Source organism: Amphiura filiformis, chromosome 7 (genome assembly GCF_039555335.1).
Source record: "Amphiura filiformis chromosome 7, Afil_fr2py, whole genome shotgun sequence".
NCBI classification, from domain to species: Eukaryota; Metazoa; Echinodermata; class Ophiuroidea; order Amphilepidida; family Amphiuridae; genus Amphiura; species Amphiura filiformis.
This window is the reverse complement of record NC_092634.1, coordinates 68500827-68526579: the sequence shown is the minus strand read 5'-3', so window position 1 is coordinate 68526579 and position 25753 is coordinate 68500827. Positions and strand designations below refer to the sequence as shown.

At 35.9% G+C, this 25753-nt stretch overlaps 2 protein-coding genes across 2 annotated transcripts in view; one reads left to right on the top strand and one right to left on the bottom strand.

The window, feature by feature from the left end:
* The window catches only part of LOC140158039 (metabotropic glutamate receptor 3-like), a 54640-nt gene that overhangs the window by 2467 nt on the left and 26420 nt on the right, over positions 1-25753 (bottom strand). The window contains exon 2 of the mRNA XM_072181285.1: positions 10138-11318. Coding sequence (XP_072037386.1) covers positions 10138-11318 — 1181 coding nt within the window. The remainder of the gene's footprint in view (positions 1-10137; positions 11319-25753) is intronic.
* LOC140156446 (uncharacterized) lies at positions 1092-7364 on the top strand. Its single transcript, XM_072179394.1, has 4 exons — positions 1092-1188; positions 4480-4623; positions 5294-5462; positions 7243-7364. Exons 1-4 carry the CDS (start codon positions 1185-1187, stop codon positions 7313-7315), a joined length of 390 nt encoding a protein of 129 aa, XP_072035495.1. The 5' UTR covers positions 1092-1184; the 3' UTR covers positions 7316-7364.

The window sequence follows — 25753 nt, the reverse complement described above, 5'->3', positions numbered from 1 at the left end:
ACATACTGGTAACAAAGGTTATGTATATTATAGGGGCAGTGAATCCAAGGAATACTTCACTGAAATTTCAGTGATTCAAGACAAGTGGTTCATTATATGAGGTACATTCTAGGGGTACCTATTTTCTAATCATAAATAACGTACCGCTTGTCTCGAGGCACTGAAATTCCAGTGTAGTAACTGGATTTCTTGCCCCTATAATATACATAACTTTTGTTACCAGTATGTTATGTTTTGAGAAAAATGCTAAATTAGTCACAAAATTTATCAAGGGGTGTAGTACCACCTTAAATCTGTCTAAAATGTCAAGTATTTCCCTGGTGGCATAGTAATAGTAGTGGGGATTCTTTCATTGTTGGCTGTGTGTGATTTATATTGCCAGGTGAATGCAAGATAACACTGAGTGCCGAGTGGTTTCCTGTTATTCTTGATTCTGGTATTTTATTATTGTCATTTTCACTAAGTTGCTCTTATGTTGTTGCATAGGCTTGTCCATATTACATACTCTGGCTATTATATTTAAGGAATCGGATATTAACGTTTGCACAGTATTTTTGTCAAATGAAAGAGACAAAAAGTCAAAAATAGGAAGAAAAAAAAATTCCCAACCGGGGGTGGCACTCCTAATAAGACCCAGGTCAATATTCATATTTTGAGTCCTTTTCATATCTCGAAATGCAAGAAGATTTGACCCCTCGAGTGGTGTCAAATGAAAGAGAAAAAAGTAAAGAATATAATGAAAATATATTTCCCACTGGAGGTGACACTACTCATGTCCGAAACATGTAACAGTGGTATAGGGCGGTTGCACGGAAGGTCATTAATTCAAATCGTCCTCCAGATTTGAACCTTTCGTGCAACCGCCCTATACTGCAATATACTGCCAAACTCCATGGTTCAGCTATGGTAAGATAACCGCTCTAGTTATTTATATTTTGTTTATTATACTGCATGGCTTAATTAGGAATGAACGCCCAGCTCACTGCACTCTACGTGTAATGCAAAAGGTTGACCCTGTCTTTGAAATTCTTTTGTATTTTTTTCTTTACCAAAATTAACAGCACGGTAGTCCTTGATTTATATAATGAAGGCTACAAGTTGGCAAATTCGCTTAGTTAAATAAGCGCATTGACACACACCACTGGCAATCAGTCGATTCGTTGTTGAACTGAAATTCCATAACCATGGGTAAGTTGTTCTTTCAGAATGGTTTAGTATAATATGCCTATTATTAAATAAAGTTATCCACATAATATATGCAGGATTCTATACGTCGATTTTCCTGTATAGTAAGTGACCCTACAGACTTTTTATTCGACGTAAAATATTCGATGTATTACATATTACGTTATTTGATATATTCCAATAATATTTCCAGTAATGTAATTAAGTAATTAACTTCTAACGGATGTTTGATGACGTAAAATCGATAATATATTTCTACCAGATATTCTACGTAACATATAATCGATTTTACGTCATCAAACACTCGTTAGAACTTAGACATTACTGGAAATGGAATGGGAATAGAATAAATAACGTAGATATGTTACATCAAATATTCTACGTCGAATACTCGGCGTCTGTAGGGGCCCTAACGCGTACTCAGACCTCATGTATATAAAATATATAAAATATATCAAATAATCAAGATTATGGTAGCCTGAGTAGCGTATAATTTAGAATACAAATCCACATGCCACCTGCGCTTTGCTATATATAAATTAGGTGATGGTTGTGGTGGTGGTGGGAGGGGGTGTTGTTATGGGTGTTAGGTATTAAATGCGTGTATATATTTTGTGAGTAAGTGGAATAGTGTAGAACAAGACCTGTTTCTTGAAGAAAGTGCGTGCCAATTATTGGGCTGTGAATGTTGTCCAGGAAGCTGTTTAATGTCAGTGCATTTTATTGCTGTGTTAGTTGCACAACTGCTTGGTTACTGACATGCGTTAAGATATGTGTTAAGACGTTGTGAAAAGTTTCTTTTTTGGCCATACTGCAGTTACTGTCCGTTTTCCTATACACAATACACAGTGCTCTTTCCCATTGACGCGTGACCTTTACAAATAGCCCTACGTTAACAGTATGGGGATATGACTAGTTAACGTCGCTGTGTGAAAAATAACCGGCCAATATTAAAAGTACTCTTCTAAAGTTCTAGAAAATATAGTTTTTAACATGTCCTAAATTTTAGCTAATTTAGATGTTTGGAAATATTCGTACTTTGGTGTTTTAGTTAATGTTATAGGTAATAGTACATTGCCTATTTAACGTCGCTGTGTGAAAAATAACCGGCCAATATTAAAAGTACTCTTCTAAAATTCTAGACAATATAGTTTTGTAACATGTCCTAAATTTTTAGCAAATTTAGATGTTTGGAAATACTCGTACTTTGGTGTTTTAGGAAGGATATGTAAACGACAGATAACACCAAAAATATGAAGAAATTATTTCTAAACCGTGTTAAGTCAAAAATCATTATGTTGCTCATTTTCAAGAATGCTGGTTTACAAAAAGCACGACATTGTCTGATTTCGTGAACAAAGCCACACATAACATTGTTTCCTTTCGTTTCCTTTATAATCGGTTACCCAACTGAAGCTATGAATACGAGCTTTATTGCGAGATCGCACATGAAAACAGTCACTTGTGCACAACCAGAGAAGATCCGATTTAATCAGTTGAGCTGTTTCAATGAGTGTTATCTTGGTTTAATAGCTTTTAATGGGGTTAAGTCCTGCAAAGGTCGAGATGAATTCTACTGTAGACATGACTGCATCATGCTTAGTGTAAAAACAGAGACCGTTTTAAACAGTGTCCATAGTAGTCAACTCTCAAACAATACAATAGGCAAGGTCTTTTCATGTGTTTGTTAAAGAAAACCTGACAGCTTTGGACTCAGGTACAACTTTTAAAACGGTTTCTTTTCTTACACAATAAACCACACCACTCCACGCCATACATAAATTCTGCCAGTCACATTTCCCCAATATGAAATTTTTTAAAAGTAAAATTTCAATTTTAATTTTACTTCATTAAAGTTTGGCGGAGGCGGGGTTCGAACTCACGGCGGCGGACTGCTTTGGACACACTATAAACCCATCAGCGCCTTAGACCACTCGGCTACTTGTCTTGTTGTAATTCATTTGGAACTTATTCGAAGATATAATCGCAACTTCAACATAGGCCTACCACGTGACAAGCAAAGGCAGAAAACGTACCATATTTTGGAATTATATTTCAAATAAAAACATTTATGTGTATTATTAGCGCTCAATTGTGGTTAACTGCGTGTTTTATACAAAAAAAATCAACGATAAGCATGATAACTGGGCGTCTATATGGACAATACATTATATCGATTTTGACACGTGCTTGTGTCTCAGTACATTTCCATGGTCAGTAAAATACTATAGAGAAAAACCTACCATTTTCTTGTATACACGTTCGATGTTTTTATAAAAAACAAAAAAAATCCATTTTAGACCCCAAATGTTTCTTCGGGAAATAAAAGATTAGAATACCATAAAAACGAAACAGTAATCTTTTGCCGGGTCTAATGTTATTTATACATAGAATTTTTAACGTTTTTTCTATCCTTATTCAAAAAAAAAAAAAAAAATATTTTGGCGTATATAAAATTTAAATAAAATTCTCTGCTTCATAAACGACCTCAAATATGCCACAATTAGGTATCATGAATAGTTATATATGATGTGCAGTTAATATTCATATTTTCTTTTATACAGAGGATGCTTCAGTTTTGACAGGAAAAATATTTTCTTGAAAACCCTCTCACTCGGTTATTTCAAAACAGTAACCACGCTTCCCTAGAATGTGCAATAATTTAGCATTAAAATTTTTCTTATTCTAACAGCAAGCGTTTCTAGAATGAATTATGGCGAAATGTGGTGTAACAATAAACCATTATGACTGAACGCAATGATGTGTGACGCTATAAATTGGTCAATATGTGTTAAACAAAATAGGGCTATAAATACTTTTTAAAATTTTTGTAAAATATTTTTGGACTTATTTCACAAAGTATTTTTTAATTATAGAGGTCCAATATCATCATTAATTTTTTTCCAGGATTATTTGGCATCTTAAATATATTCAAAAGATAAGTAGTTACAATAGTAGAATGGTTAGCAAGGATTTTCTAGGCAAGGGTAAAAGTACGGTTTAAAGTAATATGTATACTATACAATAATACAAGATGTATTGTTGGTCGAAGCAGCGTGTAGAAGAATTCCAATATCACAGATTATACTTTTGTAGGTCCTGTGGTTCTTGAGTTATGTTGTAAAGAGGGCTGAAACAACAACACTTGTGTAAAACGTACATAACTCATAAACAACAATAAATTAAGCAAGTTTTCAAAGTATATGATTTGTAGAATGAACTTTTGCAAAACACCAAAGTGTTATTTTTCAAAAATATATTGATTCAGATAATGAATTGTTTTGTATTTAACAGAAGATTGCAAAGGTTTAATTAGTGCAGCAAGTGATAAATGGTGTCGAATGGTACGAGATAGAAATGCGGCTGGACTAGCATCTCTTTACACTGAAGATTGTCAGCTTTATGTACCAGGACTTGAACCAGTAATAGGAAGGGCAGGTACGTTTTCTTCCGAAAAGAATGTTAGGGTTGAATTTTCATGAAACTCGGGGCCGGGGGCACTTCCTATCCGAAATGGCAGGTTATGTGTATTTCAGGTAAAATGTACATTACCAAAAATATGGAGGGGGGGGGGTGGCATTTAGTATACTACGTGAATAAAAATGGGGTCATTAGGTATGAAACTTTGGCAAAAACGGGGGCCATTGGGGTAACAAACTGTAAAATGTATGTCATTGGGTAAAAGATTGTCAAAATGGGGTCATTATGTACAAACATGTAAAAATATATAAATAAGTGGCAAACTGCCATAAAACTTGGCCACCTTGGGAATTTGAATCAAGCAATAGCCTCATATGGCCGAACTTTCATAGTGGTCGTGGGGGGGGTAGGCCCACACAAATAAGCGGAAATTGCCTCCGACACCATCAGAATGAAGCTCCACCGATATAAGGACATTTTGTTTTTTGATTCCCCAAGTGACTATATATATATATATCAACTCCGCAAACCAAACGAATTGAAGAATTAATGAATCTGTCTTCAGTCCTACCAGAAGGTAGGACTATGAACACGTGACGCCATGAATCGTGATGATTCATTGTCACCCAGGGATAGGAACCCTTTCTTAAAACTTTGCAAAAAACTTTTTTCTCTTTTTTTCTTAAAGCTTTTGAGAAATTCGCAGAAGGTTTCATTGCGAGTGGAATAAAGAATGCCACAATAGTGACCAACGAACTGGACGAGTCAGCAAATAACGTGGCCGTTGGTGGTACGTTTTGGGAGAAAGGTTCCTACACATTTTACAAAGAAGATGGTACTGTTATGGAAGCTGGCAGGTATGCTATCCAATGTAGAAATTAAGTGTCAAATAACTCGAAAAACATACTTTTGATTTTATGAAACATATGTGACCGTACACGACGAATGAGCCGTAATTGTCCTAAATTGTATTCTGAGTTACAGTGTAAAATATGCATGAAGGTCGTATTCATAGGTGCCTCAAGTTGATGCTACATGTATCTCATTTTGATAGTGCTATCGCCAGTCAAACACCTTTCAAACCAATCAATAATCCTATCGTTGAAGAGGATAATAAGCTTCTACCTATTTCTATAAAATTCTTCAATAGCTCTGGTCTTTGTTTGCTTTGGAGAAAATCCTGTTCAAGTGGTGGGTTAGAAATCATTGTGTTTTGTCTAGGTATGTATAACCAACAATTAACAATGAGAGGACATTCCTGAGCTTCGTTGACTTTGGGATGATTTAAAATGACCGCTAATTATGACTGTTTCATATTTATTGCCAGCAATATGAAAAAAGAGACGCATGTAGAACCGGAAAAGGGTACCATTTTTGTTGAAGGAGCGAAGTTCAACAAACCATAACCCCGCTTCTGGATATCGTTTGAAGTCAAATGATATACCATTTTAAAGCTTATGATATGTATTTTCTAAACACGAAATAAAACTAAATTGACCGGGCCGAATTTACGGCTCATTCGTGGTGTACGGTCACATATTGCCAGAGTGGTGACAGGTACTTTTTTTCCTAAATTACCTAATTGATAATGTCGATGTTATATATCGCCTGCTCAGGTAAGTAGGTAAGTGAACATTTGGCAATTAATATATAGTATATTGTACTCATCTACACATGGCAGCTACACATGGCAGCTATTGCACTTACCCACTTCTGGCACTGAGCAGTTGATATACAGTTCTGTTAAATGTTACAAGTTCCCAAAGGAGGTCTTTCAATGTCCCTGGATAATCGGTTTACCAGTTTGTCATTAAAATAAGGGCACCACTACCGGTATATTGACCCATGGGGATATAGATAGATAAACAGTGTCGCTTTCCAGAAAGTGACATTCACCTGAACCACTGAACGGGACAAAGAAGTGTGATGTTGGAAGCATGTTTTGACTACAACGTTGGTGAAATATGAACTAAGTCGTTTAAGGAATCAGTAACGTAATGTTGTCAAGGCAGTTTTAAAAGCTACTGCCGCGTGTCATTATCCCTCCGGTTTTCAGGCACCACTCAACCACATGATCAGAAAAAAAATCGGGAACCGCCACAAAAACCGATCGCAGCTGGTGGTAAGAATTTTCGTACTGCGTACGTCGAAATTCACTTTTCAAAGGGCGATAACAAAAAGACTGGTAAGAAAGTCTACCAAATGACCTCAAAAGGTCAAGTCGTCGGTGAAAAATAAAAAATGGCCGAACTTGCGACAAGAACTGGGAAGAACAGTCACCATTGCGAGTGAAAATACAGCTAAGCTTAGTTAGTCAATGTTAACACACGGTTAAAATATTTTTTCGGACATATTGAGCTAACACCACAGCTATATGGTAGGAAAGGAAAGTGCAAATATTTGTCATCTTTAAGCACAGATAATTTTGGCAACAAGTGACGTCACGGACATAAACATCAATCTCCTAATTGCATATATCCACCATTCCTCCAGCTAGCTCGCCCAAATCAAAGTGATGCCAGTCATCTAGTTTGTATCTATATCTATGAATGTTTTATACAGCATGCTTTTTATACAAATCTGTCGTTCCTTAGTTCTAACCCATAATATGATGTTCTTCTTTTTGTTTCTATACAGGCATGTGATTATCTGGAAGTTAGTTTCACCGGGGAACCTTCAGTATTTCATAGATATTTCAAATAAGGTTTAATACAAATTGTGTTGTCCCCGTTCAGAGGAATGTGTGAGGTGGATCGGTCGTCGTAAAATATTTTTTCATTTCAATTTTTAGTTCAAATCATGAAAGGGCTCTTTAGGTTAACTTATATCTGAAGGTTCTGCAGTTGTAAGTTAACCTTAATTTATGACGTACGTTTTCTGCAAGCATTTCGCCAACTGGACTCTCATGTTCCGTAATCATGGTAATATAATGCAAAGCTCGTGTGTATTCTTTTTATACATGTCATAGTTGTATAACAAAATTTTAAGAATGTATTTATACATCTACGCCTATGCCAGTTAGTGCAATCAGAAGGCGCTGGAGTCTGGTTCGTGTCGACACAAGTTCGAGACACCGCTGTGTCATATCTCTGCGCTCGAGGATAAATTGAGCTGGCTTGAAATTCCCCTGGACAAAGTTCCCCTGACCTTTACGGCTCTCCCGTACGAACATCGCTGAGCTGATCCTGATTATTATAATTATGAAGAGTTTGTTTTCAAAAGGCGCTATTGGTGCCTTGTGTTATATTTTACAGGTATATCTTAAAAATTTTTAATGTATATTTTTGTAAATCTAGCTTATTTTCTCAACATCATTTTCTCCAATGCAAAGTTTAATTGATTAAAAATAGCTTCTTTGTCAGGCTCATTTCTAAAGTTCAAAATTAAATGACATACGTAGTTTTATTGTGTGGGTTGTACGATTTTGGGCTATTTATTTGTTCAAATTTTACTCTGGTTATGACCAGAGGGTATAGGAGAAATACATACCAAAAATATTATTATTATGCAATACCAAAGATTTGAAATGAGTTACTGCATTAGCTATTCAAGTTAAAATTCACACACCCCCTATGGAAGACACGACCTTAATCTTCCACACAGGGAGTGTAGATTTCAATACGTGTCACCCATTCAGATAAGTCCATTTGTAATTTACACTCCATGTGTGGAGGATTAAGGTTAGCAACTATTTTAAACTGTTGCGATTTAGTAGTTCACATCATCTTGTGAAAGGTAGTGAGCTTTGGCATATATTGCATTGATCATTTCATAGCGAGTGTTTAGCAGAATTCAAATATCAATCACATTTTTTTGTAGGTCCCGTGGTTCTTGAGTCATGTTGTAAAGCGGACTGTAACAACATTTTTGTAAAACGTACATAACTCATTCACAACAATAAATCAAGCAAGTTTTCAAAGTATATGATTTGTAGAATTAACTTTTGCAAAACATCAAAGTGTTATATTGATTTAGATAATGAAAATCGAAATGAAAACCAAACATTAGGAAACGAATTTGGAGAAAACCTTCTGTTAATAAAATACTATGCTGAGCCACCAGCCTGGGTGGCTCACGCTCCAGTAATTTCAGATGATTGAGCTCAGTAATACATCAAATAATGTCTTCCAATTCATGAAAACAAATAGATAATCAGCTTATCGGATTAAAAGCTTAGAGGGAAGGTCTTGCTGCTCAGCGAGTGTTTGTAATTATCAGAAGGTTTTCTACACATTCTCCAAATTCATTCTCTAATAAAGAGTGCATGGATTTCAACTGGATAGCTTCCCAGCAAACACAAAACGTTTTCGACATCATTCGCAAAAAGTTATAAAAGGTTGTCAGAAAACGTTTAAATGTCAAGTTATATAAAGGGTACATTAATGGTATATAACGTTTTCATAACATTAAATAACATTTGTTGGTAATATACTGCACAGCAAACACAAATGTTTTACAGAAAACATTTAAATGTCGGGTTATATAAAAGGGTATAAAAACGTTTTAATAACATTCCAAAAACATTTTTGAAAACTTGGTACAAATCATTCTAAACAGAATGTTATTTTGGGGTTGAAAAAATATTTTGCAAAAAATGTTTGCCCAAAATATTTACAATAACGTTTTTAAAATGTTTTCACGACCTTTATATAACCCGACATTTAAATTTTATTAAAACGTTTTGTAAAAAACATTTTAAGAACATTTCTGTGTTTGCTGGGTGCAAATATTTTAACATAATGTTATTTTAGTGTTGACAAAATATTTGGCCAAAAATGTTTGCAAAAATAGTTTACAATGACATTTCGAAAACATTTTTAAAATATTGTTGTAGTGTGTTTTCATACAAAACGTTTTAAAACGATTTCATGACCTCTATATAACCCGACATTTTAATGTTATTAAAACGTTTTTACCTAAACCAAAACCCAAAATATAACTTATTTAAAGCTTTTTAAAAACGTTTTTGTGTTTGCTGGGTTCTTGAGAGTTTGTGATTTCTTACGCATTTGTGCTTCCGCTTCCACATATCTAACCATCTCCTGTGATGTGATTTTTGACGGGTGTAAGTAAGCACAAAGGTGTAAGAATTTATAATGAAAGACAAAGATAAAAAGACTCGTTTGCGTCGGACGTCACTGTCAATCAAATTCTCTACGATCCTTGATTGGCTAATAGCGCGTATAAGGAAGGTCGATTCATCTGGCTGGTGCCGATCGGAGAAAAGGAATAGCAGTGAATGGCGAAAAATTACGTACTCTTACAAGGCAAAAAGCAACTTTTCTAGGCATTGTTGACATGGTGCCTTCGCCAAAGAAAGTTTCCTACTATTAAGACCTAACTTTTGAGATGGCTTGTATGTTAGAAGATGTAAAATTAACAATAAGGCGCCTGGTTTTACCGCCGTGTTCAGCAACTCATATCATCACGACACTTGTAAACAAACCATGCTCGGAGTTTGATTGACAGATGACGTCAAACGCAAACTAGTCTTTTTATCTTTGTCTTTCATTATAAGAAAAACATACTTACTGGTACCAAACACAATCCTAATGTTATGCTGACTTGAGACGTTGGACTAATGAACTTCGGTCTCTTCACGCTTTTCTTCCCTGCCATGAAGATACGATAAAGTCTTATTGTCTTAACAGCCACTGAAACGTACACCAAGGAGTTACCAATCGGAGGACCTAATCTGACCAATGCGCAGATGACTGGATGAGGAGGCAGTATGTAGAGCATTGATGTAATATAGGACAGCATGATACCTGTAAAGATCAGGCAGCTGAGTTCTCTAGAAGACGCCTTAATGAGACGTTTTTCTCTGTTTACGCAATAGAAGATGATTAAGATCACAGTGAAGATCATGCCTAAACCAGATAATACGATCATTACGCTAGCCCAAGGATTTTCTCGTAAGTTTACAACAGGTTTAATCTCTTCGCATCTTGTGAAGTCATTTGAAGGCCACGTATATATTTCATTATCTTCATCCACACAAGATTCGCAGGCTGTGCCATTCATAAACGTCCTTTCATGAGATTGGCACTTCGTGCAAGTCCAACAGCAGGGGTTTTCAGAAGAGAAACTTGTTTTATATCCCAGTTCACACGCCTCACTACAGATCGATTTAGGAAAACCTGTTCCTGTATCGAATCTTTGAGATTCTTGTAAATACCACGGAATTACCATCTCTAACGTAAGCGCTTCGCCATCAGATGCACTTCCATCCCACGTTCCGACACGCACAAAGGCGTATTGATTAGTATCTTTCTTCCACTGCAGATTAAACACAGCATATTTACCACCTCCGTCACCAGCTTCGTTGAATTTGATTCTTCCATTTGCAGGACTGTCGAATTCTGTTTGCAAAAGATAATCAAGTGCTTCCGCGCTTCGTAAAGCATTACGGAGTTCATCACAGACACCGCTTATGGTCGAGTTGCGGCACTTATCACGATGCATTCTGTCCAAGGCATACACAAAAGCCAATGTGCTGTCCATAACTAACGTTTCATGAACAGAGGAAGTTGGTGGATCGCACCAACCAATACTGATACCTTCGTCACCATATGAGCTATTCACGGAACAATTCCCATACTCTGTCCAAAATTCTTCAAGCCATGGATTGTTGTGGTGATCCTGAACTTTGGTATTAAAATGTGCATCGTAGTCAGGTAATGTTTGAGAGAGTGGTGCCACCGTAAATGCACCTGTAACAAGAACGGAAAAAAGGGAAGGATTAATAGAGCTAGAAAAATGTATGTCACATTGTCAGATATTGATCCACAATTGAAGACCTGAGCGCAAGAAGACCGTAAGTACACTTGGCCCCTGAACATGTATACACTAAGGTTACGTATAGTTTCGTAGGGTTTTATAATGTTTAATACATGTTCCAGGGTGAAAACATCATGAAAGGTTGTGAAAGATTTGTTTTAGCCCCTGAACATGTATAAAACATTACCAAACTATACGAAACTATACGCAATTTAGTGTATACATGTTGAGGGGCCAAGTGGACTTACGGTCTTCTTGCGCTCAGGTCTTCAATTGTAAAATTGTAAGGGAATTGCAAAAAAAATTTTTATTTTCAATTTATTGAATTAGATTCCAATTCTTGTAATACTTGTAATATCAGAATTGTTTGAACATGAACAGGCCTGGATTATTTTCCTTGTTGCGTTTAAGTGGTTTGGTATTTTCCATGCACAATACTATATCTTCTACATGCATTTTCCTATAGTTACAAAAGACCGATTTGTTACTATGGTTTTTATCTGACGCATAAGAAATGTTGTTATCAATTTTACACTTGACATGTTTGAGAAGTGATCGTATATTGTAGTTGCTGCGAATAATATTTGAATTCAAACATATTTGGTGTTTTTTATTTTCTATCTATTGAATTAGATGGCAATCGCCAGATTCTAATGTTTGTAATACTTAAAGCCAACCTTGTACTATACTCATAATGAGAATGATAAATAGTATTGGTTCAACTATAAAATTGTGAAAATGGGCTATTCCATTTGAAGTCATCACCCTGTGGAAGATGGCACTGGTCAATTTTAGTTGAGCTATAAGCTCCCCCCTAATACTTTTCAAAATAAGTTAAAAAATATGTTACAAAATATAGAAATGAAAAAAGGTATGTATAGCACTATTTGTTTTACACATGTACACCAATTTATAGCGTCACACATCATTCCGTGTAGTCACAAACTTATAAACTGTGGACCCTATATTATGGGCAATTTAGGTGGGTAATTTTGTGCGGGTATTAACTGTTTTGGTCAATCTAGGTGTTTGTTTTGTACGGTTATATTAAAATGGGATATTCCGGTTGAAATATATTTACTTACACACCCTATGGACGACATGGTCAAAATCTCTTAAACATGTAAACAGGGAGTGTGAATTTCGAATAGGGTAGTACATTAATGAGTGACTCCATTTGAAATATTGGGGAGATTAAGGTTATATTTTACGTGAGGGGATACATGTTTTAACTGAAAAATTCCAATTCACCTGCAAACAGTAGAAAGTGTTGAAATCAATAGGATTTCTACCAACTTCGGACTCTATTTAGGACATTTGGTAAGTAATTACCCAATCTTCCACACTTTTCTCACTGCATGAGGACGAATTGGGTTTGAAATGGCTAAAATTATTGAATTAGGTCGGATTTCCAACATCTTCTTCCAGCGGGGGTGTAATGTTCAAATTGAATAGCATAATGCCATTAAGTATCACTAATGCACTTGAGTACTTCCGGTATTTTTCAATAACACCCATTATTGAAAATATTTACTATTGTGATATACAATTATATGTATTTCTTCAATTACATCCATTCTTGAAACTATTGTGACCTACACATATATTTATTTTAATTCAAAGCAGCTCTCGAGATTTAAAGTTGATACGTCAAGTACTTTCAAGGTCGAGGTAATTTGCAATTCGATAATCAATATTTTTGTTGGATATTTTGAGCCTTATCATTTTTATCATGTGTATGTAACACCATAAATCATATCCGTCATCCCAAGAAAGAAAGCAGTATGCAAACACATGATACAGCATAATACTGTATTTTACAGTGTTTGTTTAATCAGTCGGTCCGGATGGGTACACACTTGGGTCCTGATGGGACCAGGCTCAAGCACAATGCTCACGCCCAAAAAATGCCTGAGTGCGTATATGTACGCTAATTGTGCGTTAAAGAAAAATTTGCCATATAAAAATACTAATTTGCTATGTAGTTTGATGACGATACATGGATATCCCTAATTCGGTAATACTTGCCGGCTCGCTCAAGTTAAAAAGCAGTATCTATATTGTAATACATATACATTTAACTGTGAGAGTATGCCTCAACTGACTGAGAGCTGGTACTGGTGACGCCATACCTGTGATGGGGATACACTGAAAACGTGACCTGCGCATGTGGCACTGAACCAAAACCACAAAGAGCCTATGAATTAAGAGTGTCCTTTAATGCAAATCAAGCTGAAGACCTTGCTGAGAACAATGATATGGCTAATAAGAACCGTGTCCATAAGCCTCCCATACAGCTCTGAATGAGACATAATATCTGGTGTGCTTGGACACAATACGAGGAAGACCGGAATAGCAGATATTTGTGAGTCAATTAAGAAAATAAGTTGCGAGATCTCAATTTTAAATGTGGTTTTTCCATATTCTTTGCTTTAATTGGGCATACCGTTCTAGAAATATATTTATCATCTGTTACATGCAACTATAATTTCATGTACAAAAGAAGACTTCTTGATCTATCGATATATTGCTCGTGTTGATTTGAATGTTAAAGTAACAATGCATGGCATTTTATACCTTGTTCCTTCTAAATCATCTGCCGGAGAAACAGAAAAATAAAAATCTATAGTTATCTACTACATGCAACAATTATGTACAAGTACAAAAGACGATTTCTTTAGAGCATAATTTAATCGACCGGGCGTTATTGCCCCAATGCCCGTGTTGATTTGAATGTTAAAGTAAAAATACATTAACATTTTCTGTCTTGTTCATTTTAATTCTTCTGCCTTTGAAACGAAAAACTATAGATATATGGGACATGTGCAACAAAGATATCCTAGTACAAAAGAAGATTTCTTTCGAACATTATATCTTTAATCGATCTAGCGAATTTGCTCTTGTTGATTTGAATGTTAAAGTAACAATACATTTGTTATTTTAAACATTGTTCCTTTTAACGCTTCTGCCTGAAAAAAGAAAACTAGATATCTGTTACATGCAACAATGATGTACAAAGGGCAATTTCTTTAAAGCATATAATTTAATCGATCTAGTGATATTGCTCGTGTTGATTTCAACGTTAAAGTAACAATACATGTGTATTATCCGCCTTGTTTATTTTAATACTTCTGCCTGAAAAAACAGAAAAATATAAATCTATAGATGTCTACTACATGCAACAATGATGTTCAAATACTAACGGAGATTTGATTCAAGCATAATAATTTAATCGATCTGGCGATATTACTCGTGTTGATTTGCATGTTAAAGTAACAATACATTTGTTATTTTCTGACATTTTCATTTGAATTATTTTGCCTGAAAAACAGAAAACCTCTTTTCAGCATATAATTTAATCGATCTAGCAATATTAGCCCTGTTAATTTAAATGTTTAAGTAGAAGAAAAGAACGACGTGTATTAATGTTAATTCAAATAGCATATTGTTTTCAACAAAAACAGGCCTTGATGATTCAAATAGCATATTGTTTTCAACAAAAAACAGGTCTCTATAATACTCATTGTTGCGTATTGGAGTTTGATGATTAAATCAAATGACTATTTTTTTAAAGGGATTGTTAGATATATTTTCCAAAGTGCTTTGTCTAAATGCACCATGCACCACCCACCGTGCCGTGATTCAAATTCACCAATGCCAAATTTTAGAACAATTATATCTCATGTTTATTTCAAAATCATAATACATGTCTATGGTAAAAGCTAGATTTCGTGGTCACAATTTCGTGCTCTCTCCCATAAAGGATAGACCCAACAGACAGTGACATAAATGGCCAATTTAAGCATAATGTTTTGTCTAAGCTGTAACTTTCTCCATATGATGTATGTGTCTGTGTCTGTAAATTAGCAAAAGCTCGATTAGGGCTGAAGCCGGAATCTCCCATAGTAAGGACTTGATACTAATGGAGTTGTAATATGTTAGTTATACCCCTAAATGTCCCTTATTCTTCAGGCCCTGCACTGTATCGGGGGCTAATTTATAGTTTAAACTTAATCCCTATTATTTTTGAGCAATAGTTTTCTTGTAGCCCTGCGGGACAACCTCAATCACCAACTTTCCTCATACCCCATTAGCAAATTTTACTTATCATATTACTAGTTTATGTATTTTATGGTGTCAGCTGTTTCAAATGGAGTATTTTATTGACGAAAATGGTTTCATCGTGGCGTGTTAGTGCAAATAAAGAAATAAACTAGCCGCTGCCAGGCGGTCAATATGGACCTGTCTGTGGAATACGTGATAGTTGTGACAGATTTAATTTGACTTGGACAAAAACGGAATCGCAAGATAGTAAAGTGGGTGTCAGTGGATTGGGCTATTCCAGTTGACATCTATACACCCCCTGTGGAGGAAATGACCTTAATCTTCCACACAGAGTGTGTAAATTTTAAATTGGATTACCTGAATGGGTGACTACATTTGCAATCTAGTACATCGCCGGTGTGGGATATTAAGGTTATGTCTTACACAGGGGTTGTATGGATTTCAACTGGAATAGCCCAATGGTGGAATATTTGATTAATATGATTAAAGTTCGATTTTACAACGTTTGAGACAACGAGAATAACCTTAACATTTGCTAAATAGCTTCAAACCACTGATGTGTTTTTTTTCCTCTTTCTGTATTTGTCTTCACTTGATTAACCGTACGTTTGTAAACAACTTTTTACCTAACCCAAACGCTATTTCTGCTTTTGACGGAAGAAAGAAGCAGAGGAGAAAAAAAATTACATTTTTCTGTCTCTGGGACGTGGAGTAGATGACCAAACCTAGCTAGCCACACACATGTTGACCTGACTCTGTGGGCTCTACTCAGTGCGCAATCGCATCACGTGGGATCTCTGGGCGTGCAGTCGATCATCGAGAAAACGGGTATGATCCGCTCAGTGGGGATAGGGTTAAGGGTAGGCGAGGTATTGTTAGTCGAAGCAGCAAAAAACAAAAACAAAACCGAGTTATGTACGTTTTACAAAGGTGTTGCTGAACCACATGACCTACAAAAGCATATCTGGTGATATTTGAATTCTTCTACACACTACCTGTGAAATGAACAATGCAATTTTTGCCAAAGCTCACCACTATTCGCAAGATGCTGTGAACTGCCAAATCGCAATTAAAATAGTTGTTAACCTTAAAGTTTCACATGCTGATTTATTGGACGCACGCTTTTCAACAAAATCGCGATTGAAAATTCTGTCGTTGGATTTGGCTTCATACTTACTTATTTCTCAATAGAATTTCCTCAATACGTTATTTTTATCAAGAAAAGGCTTGGAAGTTTCATTTTGATAAAATTGACGTGTCAAACTAAAATTGTTTATATGGTGAAACGATATTTTTTACTCTGTCGCTATATCATGCTATAATCTCACTATGGTTTTCTTTATACGTATAGATCTCTATGTGATGCGTCTATTGGTTACGAGCGTAAATAAGTTCTGAATAGATCTGAATGTGATGCGTCGTTCACCGTATAGATCTATATGTGATACACGTAGTAATGAATGGGTAAAACTCGCGTGATTTAAATGTTAAAGATTGTCTTTTATATTCTTTGCTTATTTTAAAGGCAAGAATACGAGCGCAAATTGGGCATATCGTTCTGGAAATTTATTGATATCTGTCAGATGAACAATAACGTCCTTCAACGACAAAAGAAGACTTCTCCATCTCCCGATATTAGTCGTGTTGATTTAAACATTAAAATAACAATGCATTTGTCATTTTATACCTTGTTCCTTTTAAATCTTCTGCCTTAAAAACAGAAAAATAAAAATCTATAGATATATGTTATATGCAACAATGTTGTACAATAATAAAGAAGCTTTCTTTCGATATTGTTCGTGTTGATTTGAATGTTAAACTAACAATATAGGCTAATTGTTATTACTTTCTGACTTGTTCATTTGAATTATTCTGCCTGTAATCGGAAAACTAGAAATCTATAGATATCTGTTATATGATGTACAATTCATATTGAAGATTTCTTTTGAGCATATAATTTAATCGATTTAAGCAACAATACTCGTGTTGATTTGAATGTTAAACTAACAATATAATTGTTATTACTTTCTGACTTGTTTATTTGAATTCTTCTACTTGTAGACAGAAAATAGAAATCTATAGACATCTGTTACATGCAACAATGATGTTCGAATACAAAAGAAGATTCCGTTTGAGCATATGATTTAATCGATCTAGCGATATTCCGTGTGTTAATTGGAATATTAAAGTAACAACACTTTTGTAATTTCCTGCCTTGTTCATTATATTTTTTCTGCCTGAAAAACTGAAAACTAGAAATTTATAGATGTCTATTACATGCAACAATGATGTTCAAGTACAAATGAAGATTTCGTTCGAGCGTATAATTTAATCAATCTAGCAATATTGCTCGTGTTCAATTGAATGTTAAAGTAACAATACTTCTGCCTGAAAAACAGAAAACTTCAATAAAAAATCAAATCAACCTTTAATATTTAAATTTTGTGTTGACTTGTGAAAGTAACAATGTATAATGCATTTGTAAATATCTGGCTTGTGTATTTTAGTTTTTCTTCCTGAAAAAAAAAAATATATATATATAAAAGAAACCTGAATAAAAAATAAATCCATCCCTTCGGGAATGAAATATTCTTCAATCAGTATAAAGACTGTTTGTCACAGTAGGTTCATATAGTCCTATTAGACGGACTATCCTCGCAGTGATTTGTGGTGCTAACTGTTGAGTCCTTCTGGAAGGACTAGGTTCATATGTGAAAAAAGAGAAAAAAGGAACGAACGTAGTAACTCAAAAAGCATATTGTTTTCAACAAAAACAGACCTCGGTATTCTTGTTTTCAACAAAAATAGGACTCTATGATACTCATTGTTGCCTGAGTGGTTTGATGATGAAATTAAATGCATATATTTCTTAATTAAAAGGAATGCCAGCAGGTTGTTAACTGCACCATGCACCACAAAGGATCGTATTATATAATTGCGAATTTGAGCATAATATCCCATGTCTAGGTCATTAAACATTGCAAAATGATTGATTCTTTTTTTCGGCAGAGAATACTTTCTGGGCCAAGAGCAAAAAACAGCGGATATTCAAGTTTGGTATTGGGCTCTTCCAGCTGATATCCATACTGACCCGATATAGAAGACATGACCTTAATCTTCCACACAAGAAGTGTGGAAATTAAGGTCAATGTCTTCCATAAAGGTGCATGAATTTCAAATGGAATGGCAATTGTTTACTAAAGCTTACCATTAGCCTGCTACATCAATTTCATTTACATCCTCGCGTCAAATTAATGCAATCAAGATAGATTGGCTTGACCGGATCAAAAGAATCAATATTTTTGTGCTCACTGCTGTAGAATTATTTATTTATTTGGTTCTGTTGCCTGATCTGCTCGTTTCTTTTTTCTTTAAGGACCCCAATAGAAATAAGCCTCAATTTTATTGAGGCTTTTTGGCTATCCTTAGTACTCGTCTGGTGTTTACTCCATAATCCATATATTTCGTTGCTATATCTGGTATTTCATGCAATTGACCACATCTTGTATGTATTTATAATGGGTTTTTTTATCATATGTGCTGTAATATTTTTATGTGAGTACTGAATATATATGAATGAATGAATGAATGATCGTCCTCTATAAAGAACGTCCACTATGGCTTGGGAGTATAAACTAGAGGTTATGTACCTTTATGTTGTGATGATAATTCGCAAATGTAACAGCATTAATTACCATAGCAATGGTCCACATATTTTTGAATGTATTGTCCTGTACTATAAGCAAGATGCACTCATGACCTGCGTATGTGTGCAATGATAGATTGGCTACGACACGGCTCTTTTCAAAGACACTAATCTTAAAGGCGCGACACGGTTGTTTGATGTGATCATTTATTAACTTTTCTAACAAAACATATATAAATGTTCAATTCTAGACCTGAATAATACTAACAGCTACCACACTAATAACCTTTATATACACATATATCTTGTAGCAATTTTTAACATTTTTATTCATCTTTTTCTGCTTTTTTGTGGTAATTTTATTCTATAAACATGTACATTTGTGTGCAAATTGAGGGCGCTATTTACATTTATTTTAAATGTAAATTAGCCAAAAATATGAGTTATACCTTACATTTCATGATAAAATGTGTTTTGAAAATTTCCTTGTCATTTGACAGTTTTTTGCTTATGTTCTAATATCATTGAACAAGTGTCTACCCCTTGTTAAGATGTAAACAAGATTTAAGACAGATAGCGCCCTCATTGTTCAAATTTTCTTTAAAATGACTCAGTTTTACATGCAATGAAACAATCGTGGCGAGTGGTCAGCATGATGTGAAAGTTCTATAGAATTACGGTCCGGGTCTTTATCTATGTCCTTTGATGTGCAATGTACAGCAAACGTATACCGGGTTGGGTAACTATTGCTATGGTAATTAGTCTTTTTCCATCCCTACTTCTACAGCGAATTAGGGAACATGGGTATAACATAATATTACTCTCTTATGAGTAAAAATATAGGATCCACAACTTGTCTCCTGAGTTAATCTCATTTTCTCCCCATCTGGACCTTTAAATGGAGAGTATTAGCCAAGGTATGCACATGCATCCGTTCATGATCACTATTTTTTCTTTGGGGGACATAACTTTCTGGCTTATTTAATTTTCTGATGGATGCGATCAATGTTCTAAAGCTTGGTCCAAATCTAAATCGCGAATATACTCTAGTTAGTGAATAAAGGTATTGTTTTTAGCCGCTGGAGTGCATCTATCGTCTCATATAACACGGGCGACATCATTATTTTAAGCGGCTATAAACAATACCTTTATTTTTATTCTTAAACACTTCAATTCAAATTAAAATATTACAAAAAATTAAGTATTACACATTTTAATCAAATGAAATTCTACATTTTACAAGGAATTACCTAGGTCTTAAAATCGATCAGTCCCGTTGTTGCAGTGCGCCTCCGATTGTGATGTGGCAGGAGTTTAAAAAACACGAGCCCTGAACAAAAAATGATGCGTGCATACTGCCAGGCAAAAACAATGGAAATTGTGATTATGCGTGCGCATACTGACAGGTATTGACATCAGAAGTCACATCATTTATACTGATAAGATCAAAGCTTCCTAACTCTCCATAGCTAATTTGCACAGGTATCGTTCAGATTTACAGATTTAAATACCGGTCATTAAAGAATTTGTTTAGTGACAATTTTTATGCTGTTTAAATTGATTGCCGTATGCATGAAGAGCAGTAGTATTTCGCCACATTCACTGTGCCTGGGGTGATCCATTATTACCTATTCACTTTGCAAATTCTCGCGTTTCACAATACGATGCGCCTCCAGCGGTCGCTGGGTCGAGGCCAAAATACGCAGTGCATCATGGGAAAATGAGTCGACATCCAAAACCCGCGTGATACGAATACAATACAGAAACATGCATCATTGTGGGTTTAAATGTCATTATAATGATGTTACATGCGAATGCACACTAAAACAACAATTTACAACTATAGTAGATCCATTTTCTATCTATTGATCACAGGGAATCCTTCGTGGAGCTGTTTTCAACATATTTTTTATCACACTCACGTGAAAATTCAATAGCAGCTAGAACGGCGATGTTCGACTCTGGAGTCAAAAATTTGACTGCCAAAAGCAACCGCTGGCGGCGCATCGTATTGTGAAACGCGAGAATTAACAGTGTTCTAGTCAGAGAAGATGTAAAGAAAGGAGATCCAGCTATCCTCAAACAAAATATGTGTGTTGCCGCTCATTCAAAAGCAATCACGCTATTTAGGTTTAACAATAAAATACAACAAAAGGGTTCGAACCCATGACGGGTGTGATACACAAGTTGCTGCTTACTAGTTTTAGGGAAAGGTCAGTGTCTGTATACCATCAATACTATGCATACCATGCATGCAGATCCTAACATCCAGTTTATTTCAAATAAAATATGACCGAAGTTCAATGGCAAATAATAATTTTGCACGCTTGGTTTCACTTTCAACCTCTATGATTTATGATACAGACTATTTTCAAATATCAAAATATCTTTATTAGGTTTGCAGGAAATGACAGGAAAATACATAAAACAATAAAATATAGATGATCAAAAATCATCCCTTTTCTAACAAAATCCTAAAACACTCTCCTAAATAATTAATATATATTCCAAACTGGGCGGATTTTTTGGAATCTTTACAAAACTACATTTCTTTCTTATAGTATCCACGTGTGGTATCCCTTCAGAGCAACATCAGGTACTTAACACACACGTGTCATACTTTCAAGGAATTCTCTATAGAAACATTGGATATGGTTTCAATTCTGGAGTGAAAATTAATCAACCGTAGTCGGCAACACACATCACATCAAAGGCTACTTTCAAGTAGATGTGCAACTACTTGAGAATAAAGGACTATGAATAGGTGCGACAGGATTACCTACGGGATTATCTCAAGGATATAATTCCGTTCTCCCTCCTTTCTTTACATTTTCTCTGGTTCTAGTACATTGCCGAAAATGGCTTTATCAAGCCGCTGCCAGGTGGTCAATACGGCACCTGTACGAGGAATGATTGATAGTTGTGACAGGTTTAATTTAACTTGGATCAATAATTGTGAGATTGCAAACGGTGTTTCACTGGATACTAAGGCGTAATAATTGATACAAGTACTGAATGAAACAAATAATATTGCCATTTATATCAAACATACAATCTAGTAGTCCGTACAAATTGCTTTCGACAGAGTCATTCCCGAGGGTTGATTTTACAACGTGTGAGGCAGTGAGAATAACCTTAACATTTAAAAAATAGCTTCAAACATTTGACGTGTTTTATTGTTCTCTTGGTTTTTTCCTTTACTTGTTTAAAGTTTTAAAATGCTGTGAATCTTTCCAATGTCAAACAACAATTGTGTAATATGATGGATATTTTTATTCTTGATTTACCGTCAAGGTAACCAGTATTATTCGTACACTGAGCTTTTTAAGTGTTTCTATTAAGAGCTATTAAGTATAATGTATTTTAGCTGTGTTATGAGTGTGTCTTTGTGTTGGGGTGTGTGGGCGGTATGTGTATATGTATGAACGTTGCAGCATATCACTATCAATCAGCAGAATATATCCATAATGGCGCAGGATTGGTCATTGCACAAATAAGAAAGTGTGCAATTTGTACAAATTGCACAAATAGCCAGTTACGTAAGCAATATTTAAAAATTGCATAAATAGCCACATATTGATGCAATTTATGTCGGATAATTGCACAAATAGCCGAACAGGGAGGTAAATAACATGCTGAAGGTTACTCACAAATATTGCAATGCGCTGATGAGCAGTTTGCGGTATGATGCATGAAAAATCAATAAATTGGCCACGCAGTAAAATTATCCTTATTTACATCCATGTTTAATTTACTGTCATGTTGTACAACGTACACGTGCACACCCCACAACTCCACACCCCATCACACACCTAGACCTACCCACCCCACACAACAACCACCCTCCCACGCACACACCAACAGAACTGACAATCCCTCATTTCAAATATTTAGTTTTGGTTTCTCTTTTGTTTAGAAACCAAAAATCAAGGGATTAAAAAGTAGAGCTGATCTGGTTTGCAATCATAACACTATTATGCTGGAAGGACACAGTATAGGGTATATAACCAGAAGTATACAATAGCCTATTGTGCTAACATAATTATTATCATGATTGATATCGGAAATCTATCCCGCGGACGACAGTTGATGCTCTCTGTCGAAGGTAGGTGGCATATTACACTCACGAGTTCTAGGCCTAGAAATCACTATACAAACATGCGCGTATATTGAAGGATGGGGCGGGGTGGGGGATTTGTTTGTTTGTATGAAACATAAACGATGCATGGAGATGATTTGTTTATGAATTAGTTTATTATCCCAGGAAGCACAACCCATACCTCTTTAAGAGGGGCTCCCCTCCTATATAACCACCTCTTCCCTAAATTACCCCTATCCCCTCCTCCTCCCCTACATTCGATATCTTCATCTCGAGCTCTCCTCCCCTTCTCTTTCACTTCCAATGCTCTCTCTCATCTGTTTCTCTCTCTCCCGGCCCATATCCCCCTTGCCCTCCAACCACCCCCCCACCACTCACACGCACCCCCACCCCACACAATCTCTTTTCCCCTCTATCTTCTTTTTTTTTGCAGTAAAAATTGCTTCAGTAAAAGTCATTAGGTTATTAGAGGTCATATAATGGCCTTCCATCGATTCTGGTACATGGGATTAAGGACATGAATCGATTTTGTTTATAGCACCTATACAATTACAATAGTGACCCCTTTGTAATGTCGAATGCAAATATTTCGATGGTCTATATTTTTTCACAGGTGAATTAGCCTAGACTTATTAGGTTTTGTAAACCACGTCTTTCAATCCCTCATTTCAAATATATAGTTTTGGTTTCTCTATTGTTCAGAAACCAAAAATCAAGGGATTAAAAAGTAGAGCTGATCTGGTTTGCAATCATAACACTATTATGTTGGAAGGACACAGTATAGGGTATATAACCAGAAGTATACAATAGCCTATTGTGCTAACATAATTATTATCATGATTGATATCGGAAATCTATCCCTCGGACGACAGTTGATGCTCTCTGTCGAAGGTAGGTGGCATATTACACTCACGAGTTCTATGCCTAGAAATCATATACATGCGCGTATATTGAAGGATGGGGTGGGGGATTTGTTTGTTTGTATGAAACATAAACGATGCATGGAGATGATTTGATTATGAATTAGTTTATTATCCCCGGGAAGCACAACCCATACCTCTTTAAGAGGGGCTCCCTCCCTATATAACCACCTCTTCCCTAAATTACCCCTTTCCCCTCCTCCTCCCCTACATTCGATATCTTCATCTCGAGCTCTCCTCCCCTTCTCTTTCACTTCCAATGCTCTCTCTCATCTGTTTCTCTCTCTCCGGCCCATATCCCCTTGCCCTCCAACCACCCCCCCACCACTCACACGCACACACACCCACACATCTCTTTTCCCCTCTATCTTCTTTTTTTGCAGTAAAAATTGCTTCAGTAAAAGTCATTAGGTTATTAGAGGTCATATAATGGCCTTCCATCGATTCTGGTACATGGGATTAAGGACATGAATCGATTTTGTTTATAGCACCTATACAATTACAATAGTGACCCTTTTGTAATGTCGAATGCAAATATTTCGATGGTCTATATTTTTTCACAGGTGAATTAATCTGAATGAGTCTTACTTTTGACGAAGTCTGTGGTATATAGGTGGCGTACTTTCATATCACCGTCAACTTGACATGTTTGAAGACTATTTACCAGACATGAGTAATAAAATTCCCTTAAAAGGTTAAGTACCGGTTTTGTTTTAAAATTATTATCGTAGGCCTATGAAAATCATAATGGGTCGTTTATCCTTACGCCACTGCCCCCCCCCCCACACACACACACACGCTAGTCTCTCCTCGAGTCCCTCATGTAATATTGCCATTGAGATATTCGTTGTCCTGTTTTTAAACAGACAAAGCTACCGGTATACTGTTGCCCCACCCCCTCGATCCGTGCCTGTGTCTTAGTAGGTTTGTGCCCCTCCCAGAAGCTGAAGAAAATTGCAATTTTGTAACTTAATTTGTACGATTTAGCCCCTACCTTTTGATGAAAAATTGATTCCTCTTTTTCCCTTTCTTTCTCTCTCTCACCCCCCGTCTCTCTCTCTCCCGTTCTCCACCTCTTTCTGTATCTCTCCCCCCCTCTCTCTCTCTCTCTTGCGATTCATACCCCCAGGGGTGATGCAGCCACCAAAGCAGCTCCACCCCCCTGCATGAACTGTTATCAATCTACTCCACTCTCGAGCCCTCCTCTCCCCATTATTTCCTTTGCACTTCCAATGCTCTCTCAAATCTGTTTCTCTTTCTCCCTCTCCTAACCCCCCCCCCCACCCCAACACACACACACACACACCTTCTCTCTTCCCCTCTATCTTCTAATTCATTTTCCAGTAAAATTGTTTCAATAAAATCACTAGCCTATATCGGAAGTCATAAGGGAACAAACCAAAAGATCGATGACGTCCTATAAACGTAACTAGTTTCGTTTCTCAGCCGACCCCCTCCCTCCCTGCCAGAAACGTAATAATGAAATGTTGACAATTTAGACATAATAATTATAATGACACATTCTTCAGACCGATGTTTTGTACAAACGTAATCGAGTATTTTTACCCCCTCCCCCCTAAACGAAACTAGTTTCGTTTATATGACGTCATCGATCTTTTGGTTTGTTCCCTAATGGCC